Source organism: Pristiophorus japonicus, chromosome 11 (genome assembly GCF_044704955.1).
Source record: "Pristiophorus japonicus isolate sPriJap1 chromosome 11, sPriJap1.hap1, whole genome shotgun sequence".
NCBI lineage: Eukaryota > Metazoa > Chordata > Chondrichthyes > Pristiophoridae > Pristiophorus > Pristiophorus japonicus.
In genome coordinates this window covers 56,452,215-56,466,052 of record NC_091987.1, presented here as the reverse complement: position 1 = coordinate 56,466,052, position 13,838 = coordinate 56,452,215, and the positions used below count along the sequence as shown (strand labels likewise).

The following is a 13,838-nucleotide window of genomic DNA, read 5'->3' as shown; positions in this document are numbered from 1 at the left end:
GATCATAAGCGTATGCGCAATTCTGTTTGACAGATTTGGCAGTGCAATTTTGAATCTGAGCAGTGTGTTTTAGTCGTGGGTACTTCGTGTTTGGGGCCTGTTTGGACAGGCCAGACTTGTGTGTTGTACTGTGTTTTGTTTGTTTTACACACCAGGGTGTATTTTTACTGGGTGCAGGTGTGTGCTTTAACTTGAATAAAAGCATTGTGACAGTTGAGACCGAAAGATCTGTCTATGACTGTATATTACTGTTCACGACTATAATTCCGGTGTCTAGAATTGTTGTAAGAGGGGTGATTCGAAACCACCAAGGGCAAAACTACTTAGAGGAAACACCTCATAGTAGCACCAGGAGAGGCAAAGGTATGCAGAAGTCAGGCAGTAAGGGAATGCACAGTGTGATTAGTATATTTTTGTTTTCATTTAGTAATGATTGTATTTATAAATTTGGATTGGAATGTGCATTTTGTGGTGGTTTTTATTTTTGTGTTGTCGGAATGAGGACATATGCTGATCAGTGATAGAGCAAAGGTAAGGAGCATGGGACTGTTGGTGAATGGGGAGGTGTGGTTGAGATTTCTAGTATCGCTCATTAATTATTTGATCACATAGAGCCCAGGCAGAAAGGGACTGTATATGTTGTAGCCTCCCTTTCTCTTTCTGTTCCTCTACTTCCTCCTTCACTTACTCCCCCTTCTGCTCCTCAGCTTCTCAATGATAGGTGGTGACCAGGTTGTGTAGCTTGCAGCATACTACTATAACAACAACAACATAGCACCTTTAATGTAGTAAAATGTCCCAAGGTGCTTGACAGGAGAGTTAAGAAAAAATTTGACACCGAGCCACATAAGGAGAAATTAGGGCAGGTGACCAAAAGCTTGGTCAAAGAGATAGGTTTTAAGAGGTGTTTTAAAGGAGGAAAGAAAGGTACAGTAGTGGAGAGGTTTAGGGAGGGAGTTCCAGAGCTTAGGGCCTAGGCAGCTGAAGGCACGGCCAACGATGGTTGAGCGATTATAATCAGGGATGTTCAAGAGGACAGAATTTGAGGAGCGCAGATATCTCGGGGGTTTCTGGGGCTGGAGGAGATTACAGAGATAGGGAGGGGCGAAGCAATGGATGGATTTGTAAACAAGGATGAGAATTTTGTAATCGAAGCATTGCCAATGAAGGTCAGAGAGCACAGGGGTGATGGGTGAATGGGACTTAGTGTAAGTTCGGAAATGAGCAACCAAGTTTTAGAGGACCTCAAGTTTACATAGGGTAGAATGTGGGAGGCCAGCCAGGAGTGCGTTGGAATAGTCAAGTTGAGATAACAAAAGCACGGATGAGGGTTTTAGCAGCAGATGAGGGGGGCGGAGACGGGCAATGTTGCGGTGGTGGAAATAGATGGTCTTAGTTATGCCTATGTGGTCGTAGGCTTATTTCAGGATCAAAACTGACACCAAGATTGCGAACTGTCTGATTCAGCCTCAAACAGAAGTTGGGGAGAGGGATAAACTCAATGGCTGGGGAACAGAGTTTGTGGCGGGGACCAAAGAAAATGGCTTCAATCTTCTCAATATTTAATTGGAGAAAATTTCTGCTCATCCAACACTGGATGTCGGACAAACAGTCTGACAATTTAGAGACCGTGGAGGTGTCGAGAGAAGTGGTGGTGAGTAGAGCCGGATGTCGTCAACATACATGTGAAAATTGCTTTCAGATAATGCCGCAAAGAGGCAGCATATAGATGAGGAATAAGAGGGGGCCAAGGGGAAATCCTTGGGGGACACCAGAGATAACGATGCGGGGGTGGGAAGAGAAGCCTTTGCAGGTGATTTTCTGGCTATGATTAGATAGATTAAAATGGAACCAGGTGAGTGCAGTCCCACCCGGCTGGATGATGGTGGCGAGGCATTGGAGGAGAATGGAATGGTTAACCATGTCAAAGGCTGCAGACAGGTCGCGAAGGACGAGGAGGGATAGTTTACCTTTGTGACTTTGATGAGAACCGTTTCAGTACTGTGGCAGGGGTGGAAACCAGATTGGGGGGATTCAAACATGGAGTTCCGGGAAAGATGGGCACGGATTTAGGAGGCAACAACATGTTCAAGGACTTTGGAGAGGAAAGGTAGGTTGGAGATGGGGTGGTAGTTTGCAAGGACAGTGGGGTCAAGGTTGAAGGGTGATGATGGCAGGTTTGAAGGAGAGGGGACAGTACCTGAGGGGAAGCGAAGCGTTAACAATGTTGGCCAACATGGGAGCCAGAAAAGGAAACTGGGTGGTCAGCCATAGGGTCGAGGGAGCAGGAAGTGGGTCCTATGAACAAGATGAGTGTGGAGAGGTCAAGGGTAGAGATCAGAGAGAAACTGGAGAAAGATGCGACTTCAGGGCTAGGGCAGGGGGGAACCTCAGAGGAAGTTTGGCCCGGTGGGCTAGGGGAAGGAAGGGAAGTGGCAGAGGCAGCTGATCAGATGGTCTCAATCTTTGATACAAAGAAGTCCATGAGCTTCTCGCACTTGTTGTTGAAGGTGAGGGTGGTGGACACAGGGGAGAGGGGTTTAAAAAGACGGTTAGCAGTAGAGAATAGTAGCCGTGGGTTATCTTTCCATTCCAGAATGATCCTGGAATACTACCACAAATCTTGATGCCCATTCAGCTGAGTACTAGGAGGCTCCTCCAGAGGCAGCAGAAACCTTGTTTTGAGGATGCCAATGATGTGCACTATCATATTCCTTATGGCCTGCTGTATGCTTGCTGTGCACCTGTGCGTGGGTTCCGGACCGTAGTCATGAGCCATGTCATGGGTGGATAACCTTTGTCGTCCAGTAGTTAGTCTTTGACTTGCCATGGTGGGTGAAATACAGGTGGCACAGAGAACTGGCCCAGAATGAAGAAATCGTAACTACTGTAAGGATAACCCGCTTTCACCTGCAAGATGAGCTGCCTGTGGTCGCATGCCAGCTGCACATTTAGGGAGTGGAATCCCTTTCAGTTCAGGAAAATGGTCGCGTTCACATGAGGTGCAAACAAGGCAATGTGCGTGCAGTCAATGATATCCTGCACCATGGGGAATCCTGCCATCCATGCAAAACCTGGTGCTCACTCTGCCTGCTTGTCTCTGGCAACAGGGAATGAGATGAAGCTGTCTCTCTGTGTAAAGAGGGCCTCAGTGACCTCCCTTATACAGTAGAGTACTGTAAACTGAAAGATGTTCCTTACATTTCCAGCAGCAGCCTGGAAGAAGCCGGATACATACAAGTTAAGAGCCACAGTCACTATTACAGACACAGGAAATGCCGTCCTTGCACTACTTTGAGGTTGCAGTTGTGGCTGCAACAGTTGGCAGATTTCAGTCACAACCTCTATCGTGAAGTGAAGACATCTCAAGCAATGTCATTGAAGTTGAGGTAAGAGAATTTCTCTCTAATGACCCTCTGCAGATAAGGCCTTCTGCTGAGAGCTTTTCTCCTCCTCCCTCTTCTAACAACTTGTCCTACTCTGTGTGGCCTCTCTTTATTCTCCCAGTCATGCTCAATTTCCAGAGGAAGCCTTACCAGGTCGCCCAGGTCTGGAAGCAACTTGTTTCAGCACAAGTGTTTAAATGAAAAAAAAGTACTTCAGCACCAGCCAGACCACTCCCTGTAGACTATTGAAATTTTGACTAGTATAGGAAAGCTTCAAAATGGTATACAATTGCACCAACAGCCAGAAGAAATAATCCAGAAACTAACCTGTAAGTAGTTCATGATCCTTTTAAGTAGCGCTGGTGAGGGGGGTTCCTTTCTGGTACTTGACATGGTATTCAGCTGTTTGAGGTTAAGACAGGGTGTAGGATGGAGCATGGTATTTGAAAATGGCAGTGCTGGTTGCACACTGATTGACATCATGAATCTACCTGCTCTGCAAACTGCCTGCAGTCGTTACAAAGATGGCTTCCTGCACACTTCCCATATCTCGCACGCCTAAACAAAGTGTGTTACACAGCCCAATTTAGCCCCCCTACTGTCTGGATTTCAATGAGAGAGTTTCTAATACATTTTTCTTATGAGAAATCCACAGTAGACAGCATTAATTTCCCTCTGAATCAGGAAGCATAGCATAATCCTTGCAACAATAATATCAGCATTTATTTCCATAGATTGAGTTAGTTAGCAATCCCACAACCAACTGATCAGGTCATAACTCTGCCACCCTGCCACATCCAGTTGTGAATGGTTGTGGACAATTAAGCAGCTAACGGGAGAAGACGGCTTCATTAACATCCCCATCCTCAATGTTGGCAGAGCCAGTGCAAGGGACAAAGCTGAAGCCTTTGTAACTACTTCAGCCAAAATTGTTGAGCAGATGATCCTTTTTAGCCTCCTCCTGAGGTCCCCACCATCACAGATGCCAGTCTTCAGCCAATTCGATGAATGCTAAGTGACATCAAGAAATGACTGAGAGCACTGGATACAGCGAAGACTACGGGTCCCGACAACATCCTGGTTGTACTGCTCCAGAGCTAGCTTTGCACCTCAGCTACTATACAGGAACAATACTGGCATCCAATGTTCTCTCTAGCCTGAGATCCTGCGCAGGCCGCTCACTGGCTTTTACATTGGAAATGCTGCGCATGTGCAGAAATTTAAATGGACCGCGCATTGAAAGAAACAGGTCACGCAGACCATAGCGCAGCTTACAGGGAACATTGCTGGCATCCTAACTGTTATGTATGAAAGAGGAATCTGACTAGATACTGTGAGCTCAAAGTGTGACCTTAGTCTTTTATTGCCGATCTCCAGAGTGCCTCTCCAGCCTGTGAGGCCTTCTTAAGTACAGGTGCTCCCAAGGGATTGAGCCCAAACAGATATTGATGCATTTACTTTACCCCATAGACACACGCTAACGCTTCTTTTTCAATCATGCTGTCGGCTCTCTCAGCCTTAGACAAACTTCTGGATGCATAAGCAACCGGTTGCAATTTCCCAGATTCATTAGCTTGTTGCAATACATACCCGACCTCATATGACGGCGCAGCACATGCTAGTACCAAACGCTTACATGGATCATACAACACAAGCAATTTGTTGGAGCATAACAATTTTCTAGCTTTTACAAAGGCATTTTCTTGGCTTTTACCCCATACCCATTCGTCTCCTTTACGCAGTAAGACATGCAGTGGTTATAACAGTGTGCTGAAACTCAGTAAGAAGTTACCAAAGTAGTTCAGGAGTCCTAGAAATGACCGCAGCTCCGTCACGTGGTCTCGGTGCATTCTCGATTGCCTCCGTCTTCGAATCGGTGAGCCTGATGCCATCCGCCGCGATTCTTCTCTCCAGGAACTTCACTTCAGGCGCCAGAAAAACGCACTTCAAACGTTTTAACCTGAGCCCCACGCGGTTGAGTCGACTAAGAACCTTCTCCAGGTTCTGCAGATGCTCGACTGTGTTCCGACCTGTGACCAAGATGTCGTCCTGGAAGACCACGGTGCACGGGACCGACATCAGTAAGCTTTCTATGTTTCTCTGGAATACCACCGCGGCTGATCGAATCCCAAACGGGCATCTGTTGTAAATGAAGAGACCCTTGTGCATGTTGATGCAGGTGAGACCGTTCAATGATTCCACCAGCTCCTGCGTCAAGTAGGCTGAGGTCAAGTCCAGCTTCATGAATGTTTTTTCTCCTGCTAGCATCACAAATAGGTTATCTGCATTTGGTAGTGGGTATTGATCCTGCAGGGAGAAACGATAGATAGTTACTTTGTAATCACTACAGATTCTGACGGTGCCGTCTCCCTTGAGGACTGGGACAATAGGACTGGCCCACTCGCTGAACTCGATCTGTGAAATGATGCCCTCTCATTGCAGCCGGTCCAGCTCGATCTCCATCCTCTCTCTCATCATATACGGTACTGCTCTTGCCTTGTGATGGATGGGTTGCGCCCCCGGAATTAGGTGGATCTGCACTTTTCCTCCTTGGAACTTCCCGATGCCTGGTTCGAACAGTGAGGAGAACTTGTTTAAGACCTGGGCACACGAAGTGTCATCAACAGATGAGAGCGCTCGGACGTTGTCCTAGTTCCAGCGTATCTTTCCCAGCCAGCTATTGCCGAGCAGCGTGGGACCATTGTCTGGTACGACACAGAGTGGTAGCTTGTGCACCGCTCCATCGTAGCAGGCCTTTACAGTCACACTGCCGATTACGGGAATCAGTTCCTTTGTGTAAGTTCTCAGTTTAGTGCGAATGGGAGTCAGGACTGGCCTTGAGGCCTTGCTGCACCACAATTTATCGAAAGTCTTTATGCTCATAATAGACTGGCTCGTGCCCGTGTCCAGCTCCATTGACACCGGGAGTCTATTTAGTTCAACCTTCAGCATTATCGGGGACACTTTGTGCACCCCATATACCTCTGCCTCCTCGGTCTGAGGCTCTGGTTCGTCGTGATCCGCCGTGGATCTGTCCTCCTCTGCAACATGGTGGTTTGCAGGATTAACAGGGTTTGCAGCTCACCTGCACATATGCTGGAGGTGTCACATTCTTATACAGCTCTTGCAAACATGCCCTTTGAAGCGGCATGAATGGAAATGATGATCACCCCCGCAGCGCCAACAAGGTGTTAATGGCCTAGCATTCATCACCCTTGATGGTAGGCTCTGAGACATCTGCAGACGTGCAGCTGCAGCCATGTGAGGCCTGCCCTGTACGTTGCAATTTGAAAACAACATCACTTTGTTCACAGTATTGTAGCAGCACTCGTGTTCTGAGAGATTGGCTTGGTATTTGTCACTGGTGGCAATGAACGCCTGGGCTATCGCTATGGCTTTACTCAAGCTTGTGGTCTCTACAGTCAAAAGTTTGCGAAGTATCACTTCATGGTCAGTGCCTTGTACAAAGTAGTCCCTGAGCATGTGCTCCAAATGTCCTTCAAATTGCAGTGTCCTGCAAGGCATCTTGGCTCGGCGACGTAGCTCTCCACTTCCTGGCCTTCAGACCTTTTGTAGGTGTAGAACCAGTACCTTGCCATCAGAACACTTTCCTTCGGGTTCAGGTGCTCCTGGACCAGTATGCACAAATCATTGTACGATTTCTCTGTGGGTTTCGCTGGAGCAAGCAGATTTTTCATGAGGTCATACGTTGGTGCCCCGCAAACGGTGAGGAGAATCACCCTTCATTTGGCAGCATTCGCTTCTCCTTCCAGTTCGTTGGCTACGAAGTATTGGTCGAGTCGCCCCACGAAGGTTTCCCAATCATCTCCCTCTGAAAATATCTCCAGGATGCCCACTGTTCTCTGCATCGTTGAGTTCGTTATCTGTATCTTGTCGCCAGTTGTTATGTATGAATGAGGAGTCTGACTCAATATTGTGAGCTCAAAGTAAAGTGTGACCGTAGTCTTTTATTGCAGGTCTCCAGGGTGCCTCTCCAGCCTGTGAGGCCTCCTTAAGTACAGGTGCTGCCAAGGGATTGTGGAATTCCTTGGGACTCCAGGGGATGCGCCCACTGGTGGCTACACAAGGTATTTACAGGTTTACATATATAATACCAACAATATGGAAAACTGCTCAGGTATTTGCAGAAAAAGCTGGACAAATCCAACCTGGCTAATTACCGTCCTATCGGCCTACTCTGAATAATCAATAACATGATGGAAGGAGTTAGCAAGAGTTCTATCACATAGCACTTATTCACCAATAACCTGTTCACAAATACTCAGTTTGGGTTCCACTAAGGCCACAAATATGACCCAGGGAACAACAGGCCCTATTAACCTGTCAATTACAGGAAAATACATTTTAAGTGACAGAAGGGGAAGGACTTTTTTTTTGGTCAATGAGTTGTTTGACATACGGAGAAACCTACACCATGTTTAAAAGTCTCCAATTCAAACTACTGCAAAATTTATATTCGTCTCTCGGGTTTCTATTTCACAACTTTGAGTCCACACACTTTACCCATCGGGACATATGAGACATCCTGAAGCTGCCTGACTTCTTAAAATATAATTTAAGCAATGAGAGTCTCATCTTCTAACAAAGTACAATGATTAAAAAATGGAAAATAACGCAAATATACATTCAGAAATAATAGTAAAATACAAAGAGGTATATTTTAACGACAGTGGGGTAGAGTTTGACTTTGTATGATAGTGTAAAATGGGAGATAGCAAATCGGCAGCCCGTTTTACATTTCTCCTGATTTTTATTTCCAGTGAAGTCAATAAAAATAAAAAATAGGGAGAGATGTCAAACGGTTTGCCAATTCGCTATCACCTGCTTTACACTATCGCACAAGTCACAATCTACCCCAATTTGTTTTCATTGGCTAGAAAAGACATTAAAGATGGTTACAGGTATTGAATAAAAAAGATGCTCAGTACGTGTATTACCTGCCAGTAATTAGGAAGAATAGGGTAAGGATAACGAGAAGAGTGAATCCTCCAACTGCAGCAGTTGCTATGACCAAAACCTGCCCCTGTTCTGTGGCAATGTCAGATGCTGAAATAGAAATGGGAAAAATGGGACAGTGAAATACAGTAACACAACATACTGAAATACAGTTTGCAATAAGGAAAAAATGGTCACATTTTCTGTAAAGTTGTATTCCAAGCATTTTTTAAATCAACACGACACAATAAATCTTTACATACATAAGCTGGAGGGGCTAAGAATAATAGATACCAAAGAACAAATATAAGTTGTCACAAATTGTGTGAGCAGAGCTTTCCTGGTATTTGCGGTGGTCTGATCCCGAGATAAGATTTTAGACCTCCATATATCCCCTTCATTTATGTAATGTATATAACCATATGGGTTGTGCTGTGACTGTGTTCCCTTTTTGGTGGCATCGGGTACCATGGTGGAAACTGATTAAAAGCATTTTCTGTGTATTTGGTGCATGAAGATGTCCACACACTCATTATAATGAAACTACTTCAATTATGTTAACTAATGAACCACATCAAGAAATAATAGTCTGTCTATATAAATTATAAATGTAAATTGCAATTTTAGTCTATTCCATTTTCAAACTTTCAATGTATTCCAGTTTCATATCGTTAAATGTTACCATGCATTTACTGTGGTTCTGTTACGCCGATTGTTAGTCAGAGGTTAACACAGTCACCTATGATGGACAACCTGACTTACACAACCAATATAAAGTGATAGCGAACGTTTTTGATTATAAAGACTTGGGGTCTGAAATTGTTCCTTTTTTTAAGGGCCATTACCGCCTCTTTGAGATGGTAACGGGGTGGTAAAGCCTTTCCACCCGGGGGCAGGTGGAGGGTACGACACATCTGCAATTGCCCTCAGGCTGTGGGTGGCGGAAATAGGTTTGTGCTGCGCCCTGACTTTCCGCCCCGCCTGGTGTTTCTGACCTCTTGTCGGCCACGCGTCGACCCCTTACCGCCAGGCGGCGACCACTTTTCCGCCCCGCGGGGGAAATTTCGAAGAAAAGCAGGGGAGTTCTCCTTGGTGTCCTGGTCAATATTTATTGCTTAACCAACATTACTAAAACAGATTGGTCCAAAATTTGCTGTCGAAATAAAGACAAGGCATTATTTAAGTACAAGTACCACAGCAACTTAATGCGTGCTTAAACATGGAAATCGAGAAGCTGCTGTCGGAAATGCGCTGCTCTGCCGTTAGTTTTGCAAAAATGGCACCTCGCTGTCTGACTCTCCATTCAAAAGCACTGAGCAGCGTGAGGTTCCTATACTTGCACGGAAAGTTAAGTCTGGTCATTTCAAGTCTAGGTACCATTTTAACAACTTGATCAATGTTAGTTACTGCCAGTCAACCTCTCTGGCACTGAAAATTAACTATTACAAATGCTTCAGGTTTTAATTGTTGTTTAAATTTTTTTCTTACTTTTTCTTTCTGTCTCTGTTTTCTCTCTCTCTTAATCCAACTCTTTATTTCTCTTTCTGTACCTGATTTGACATCGAATTCACCCACTCTAACTTACACTTCCTTTTCCGTCTTTGCACTGTTAATTTCAGAATCCTTCAATCTGATTGGTTAAGGAGATACTCAGATCCCAGAGGTCTTGGAGAGTGCCATGCTGTTCCATCCCACACTTCCAGAAACTTGCAGGGAAAAATATTGTCAAAATTAAACGGGCAAGGGCAAGTCTAACTAACAGCGGGTGCCAGTTATTGCCCGGTTACAGCAAATTTTGGGCCATTACCAGATTGCTGTCTTTAGGATCTTGCTGTGCGTATTTCAGCTGTCAGATTTCTTACATTACAACAGTGACTACACTTCAGAGGTTTGGACCGTCCTGATGTCGTGAAAGGCGGTATATATGTGCAAGTTCTTTCTTTACTTTCTGTTTGTACACAGCACAGAAGCATGCATGGCCAGGAATTTCCACAGAGGTGCTGCCACTGTAACTTCAGTGGAAGTGTGGTACAACCCCAGATAACATGCGTAAACTGCAAAGTTATGGGAGTGGAATGGGAACGGCTTTGAGGAAATTCCTGGCCATTGTGTTTATGAATGTATCTATAGTGTCAGCTTATACTTAAACAGGTCAGAGACAGGACACCAGCTTGATTTTCAGGCTTTGGTGATTTCAGGGCTGTAATGGCGGCCCTGATACCATCTGGGAACAGTTTGCGTCCGAGTCTGAAAAATTCATCCAAAAAAGAGATTCGATGATCGGGGACACTAAATCAGGCGTTACACCAGGAACTTTTAGCGCCTGAACTGAAAGTCGTGGCAATAAAGAAGGTCATCATTTTGCGCATGCGTTTCGAGTTTCCCGGGCGCGGTCGGTATTTCTGGACGCGGCGGCTTCCTGTGCGCATGCGCAGAAGACCCGGCCAAGTAGTTGCATTTCTGCAGAGATGGAGCAGCAACAGGGCAGGCAGCCTACCAGGAGGTTTTCACAAGAGGCTTCTGAGGCTGTGGAAAGGAGATGGAGATCATTGCATCTTGTTGAGGAAGGGAGACTGCTACCAGCATATACAAACGCATTTGGCGTAAGATAGCACAGGAGGTCTTAACAGCTGACATGGTGGCCAGGACTGGCACTCAATGCAGGAAAAAATTCAATGGCCTCATGAGGGTCATCAGGGTGAGTACCCTTAACATTTATGTAGACCTGCCATGCTGCCAAGATCAATGTCTCACACAAGATTAAGTGTTTGATGGAATTGCCCCTCATCAATGTGCTGCAGGCCATGGTGTAGGTTATAGAATGCAGCAGAATGCTGAACTCTATCTTCCAGCCATTACCTCTGCATTCAGGATGCACATATCCTCTTGTACCCTAAGCATTGTCAAGCCTCCTCGAACTACACTGACACTGATGATATGCGTTTCATTGGCATTACTGTGAGCCTCTAATCTACCTGCATCTCACCTCCTCCCACTGTTTATAAAGCCTTACTCAACAGCCACACACATTGAAGTGAAGACATTTGCACATGCACACAGTCACAATTATGGAACTATAGGGGCATATGTGGCAGCATAGCATGAGGTGAACCCTTACTGAACCCTGTTTTGTGTTCTTTTTGCAGGCGAAACTCTCCTACAACAGACGGGAGCAAGTATGGACAGGAGGCGGAGAACCTGAGCTCCTCGATCTAACAAAAGTTGAGGAACGAGTCTCGGCCCTCATGGGCACACCAGTTTGCACCATTGCCGGGGGTGATACCGAGCCCCTTTTGGGTAGTGAGGGTATGTGAATGGAACACGCGACTGATGTAACTTCATTAACACCTAATATGCAGTCGCTGAGCCCCTTTACATCTACATCTGCAATGCCATCTTCCTGCTATCACCCTGCCCCCTCCCGTTCTACTAACCACACATCTGTGCTTTTCTGCTTGCAAATGACTAGCCACAACCTCCGATGTCTTCTCGGGAGCCTTCTACATCTGGGCATGGTGGAGGCGATGAGGGAGGTGATGAAGGTCTGCAGCCTGAACTGCAGAGCCCAGCAGTCATCACTCAAACAGTGACATCATCTGGGGGAGAGGCCGATTTCCAGGGGTTGGACGAATTTGAGGCTCCTGGCCCCAGTGCTCCAAAGCAACACAGGAGGGTGAGTTGGCACAGAAGTCCTGCTGAAGAACTGGCAGACGAGGACTTGAACTTGATGGCAATGTCCAGTGAAAACACACAGATGCACCGCGAGCTCATGGGTGCATTGGTTAGGAACCCTGAGAGCATCGACAAACTTGCTGTGAATGTTGCAGAAGCGGTCTCACGCATTGTCCCTGCATCTCCAGACTGCAGCAGGGTTTGACCACTCACAGATGCAGGTGGCCTCCAGCAGAGACAGTGGCGTGCCAGAGTGTATGGCGCAGAATTAACCACATCGCAGGCACAAGCAACAATGCAGCTTTGTGATGTGATGCGGCCGATGACTGCTGCCATACTCTCTGTCTTCCCCACCGTCCAACAGGGGAAGGGACGGTGCTGAAGCAGGCCAGCAAGTTGTGGTGACACATCATGCTCCAGATGCTGAGGCCCAACCCTGTTAACAGGAGATGGAAGGTGCTGTCATTCCTCAGGGTGACCTCATTCCGGATCCCACCACTGATTCTCAGACCATGCACTTTACACCCGCCCCATCATAGACTGCTTCCGCTGATGCTGAGGCATGGCAGTCTGTAGCTGGGCCTTCCAGGCCCAGAGCTGGTACAGGCCATCCTCCTAGGCTGTCTGCCCCCCCCCTAAAACAGCAGTCCTCAAGCAGCCAGGCACTAAGGCCTTATTGAGGAGGAGCACCAGGTGTGAGAGGGATGAAGGGAAGGGGGGAAGGGGGGAAATGTCTGGCGAAGACCCATTAAGGGTTGGGAAAACCTTGAACACATGCTGAGATGTATAAAATACTCCTGTAAATAGTTGTTGGTTATGAATGAAGTTGCTATAACATTTCTTGCAGCATAACGCAGTTTATTCTTTTGTTTGCTTTTGTAGCTTTATAGATTCGTTTGATCTTGTTGCGGGGGTGGGGTGGCTAGGGGGGGATTGTTTGTAAATTTTTCAGATAAATATTTCACTTTGACCGTTTGCCGTTGGTGTCCTGTGTATCATTGCAAAGCTTAGTGTAGATATGCCTTTATTGTGGCACAATGTGTGGCCAGTATTAGATGCATCCCTCAGCTTCCTCCATTCAAGCAAAGCAGTCCATCATGAGGTGCTGATGTGCCAGTGCATAAGTCCTATTCTGCTGCAGCGCCACAGTAACCTTCTCTGCGATGGTCAGCACAGGCCTGTTGGCACTGGAAGGTCAGAAGTCTGCCAGTACGAGATGGCATATCTCTGTCATCACTTCCTTTTGAAAGTGCAGCCTTCTCACACACTGCTCCTCAGATAGCTGGAGGTACGAGTGTTGCTGTAAACCCGTCGGGGTAAGCCCTTCTCCCCAACCCCTCAAAACACTGCCAATACTGCCTGCTGCACCCTGGGAACGCCTGTTTTTTCAGACGTTTTATGGGGTGGACGTTTAATGAGGCACAAGGGCTGAAATTTGCATCCAGGTTGTTAGCGCAGCGTTGCACAAAGATTGATGCCATGATCTCAGTGAAACCCGAGGGCGGGGCAGTAAGATTTTGCGCCACCTCAAACCATTAGCTGAAAATGCCGGACGGGCGGTAAAAACTGTATGCCCGCCGTTACGCCTAGAAAAGCTATTTACTGCCCCTCCGGGCTGCTTACGGAGACGCAAATCCAGCCCCATAACAGTATGTTTAAATCTCAATTCAAGAAGTATCCTCACCTTGCCCTTCAGATAGTTTAACTTTACCTATGAAAATGGAGAATTGTAAAGATTTTAAGAATGCTGAATGCTGTGATTTAACAAGATCCCATAAATTTCCCAAAAAACTAATAGCTGTTGTTCTCTATTTTGATAGTCAT

At 46.3% G+C, this 13,838-nt stretch overlaps 1 protein-coding gene across 3 annotated transcripts in view; it reads right to left on the bottom strand.

Moving 5' to 3' along the window:
* Positions 1 to 13,838, bottom strand: part of epha6 (eph receptor A6) — a 754,048-nt gene that overhangs the window by 136,680 nt on the left and 603,530 nt on the right. For 2 of the 3 annotated variants that reach the window (XM_070893392.1, XM_070893390.1), the window contains one exon: positions 8,345 to 8,453. In XM_070893392.1, coding sequence (XP_070749493.1) covers positions 8,345 to 8,453 — 109 coding nt within the window. Of the gene's footprint in view, positions 1 to 256; positions 274 to 8,344; positions 8,454 to 13,838 lie in introns of all 3 variants that reach the window. The other variant, XM_070893391.1, reaches the window with a different exon arrangement.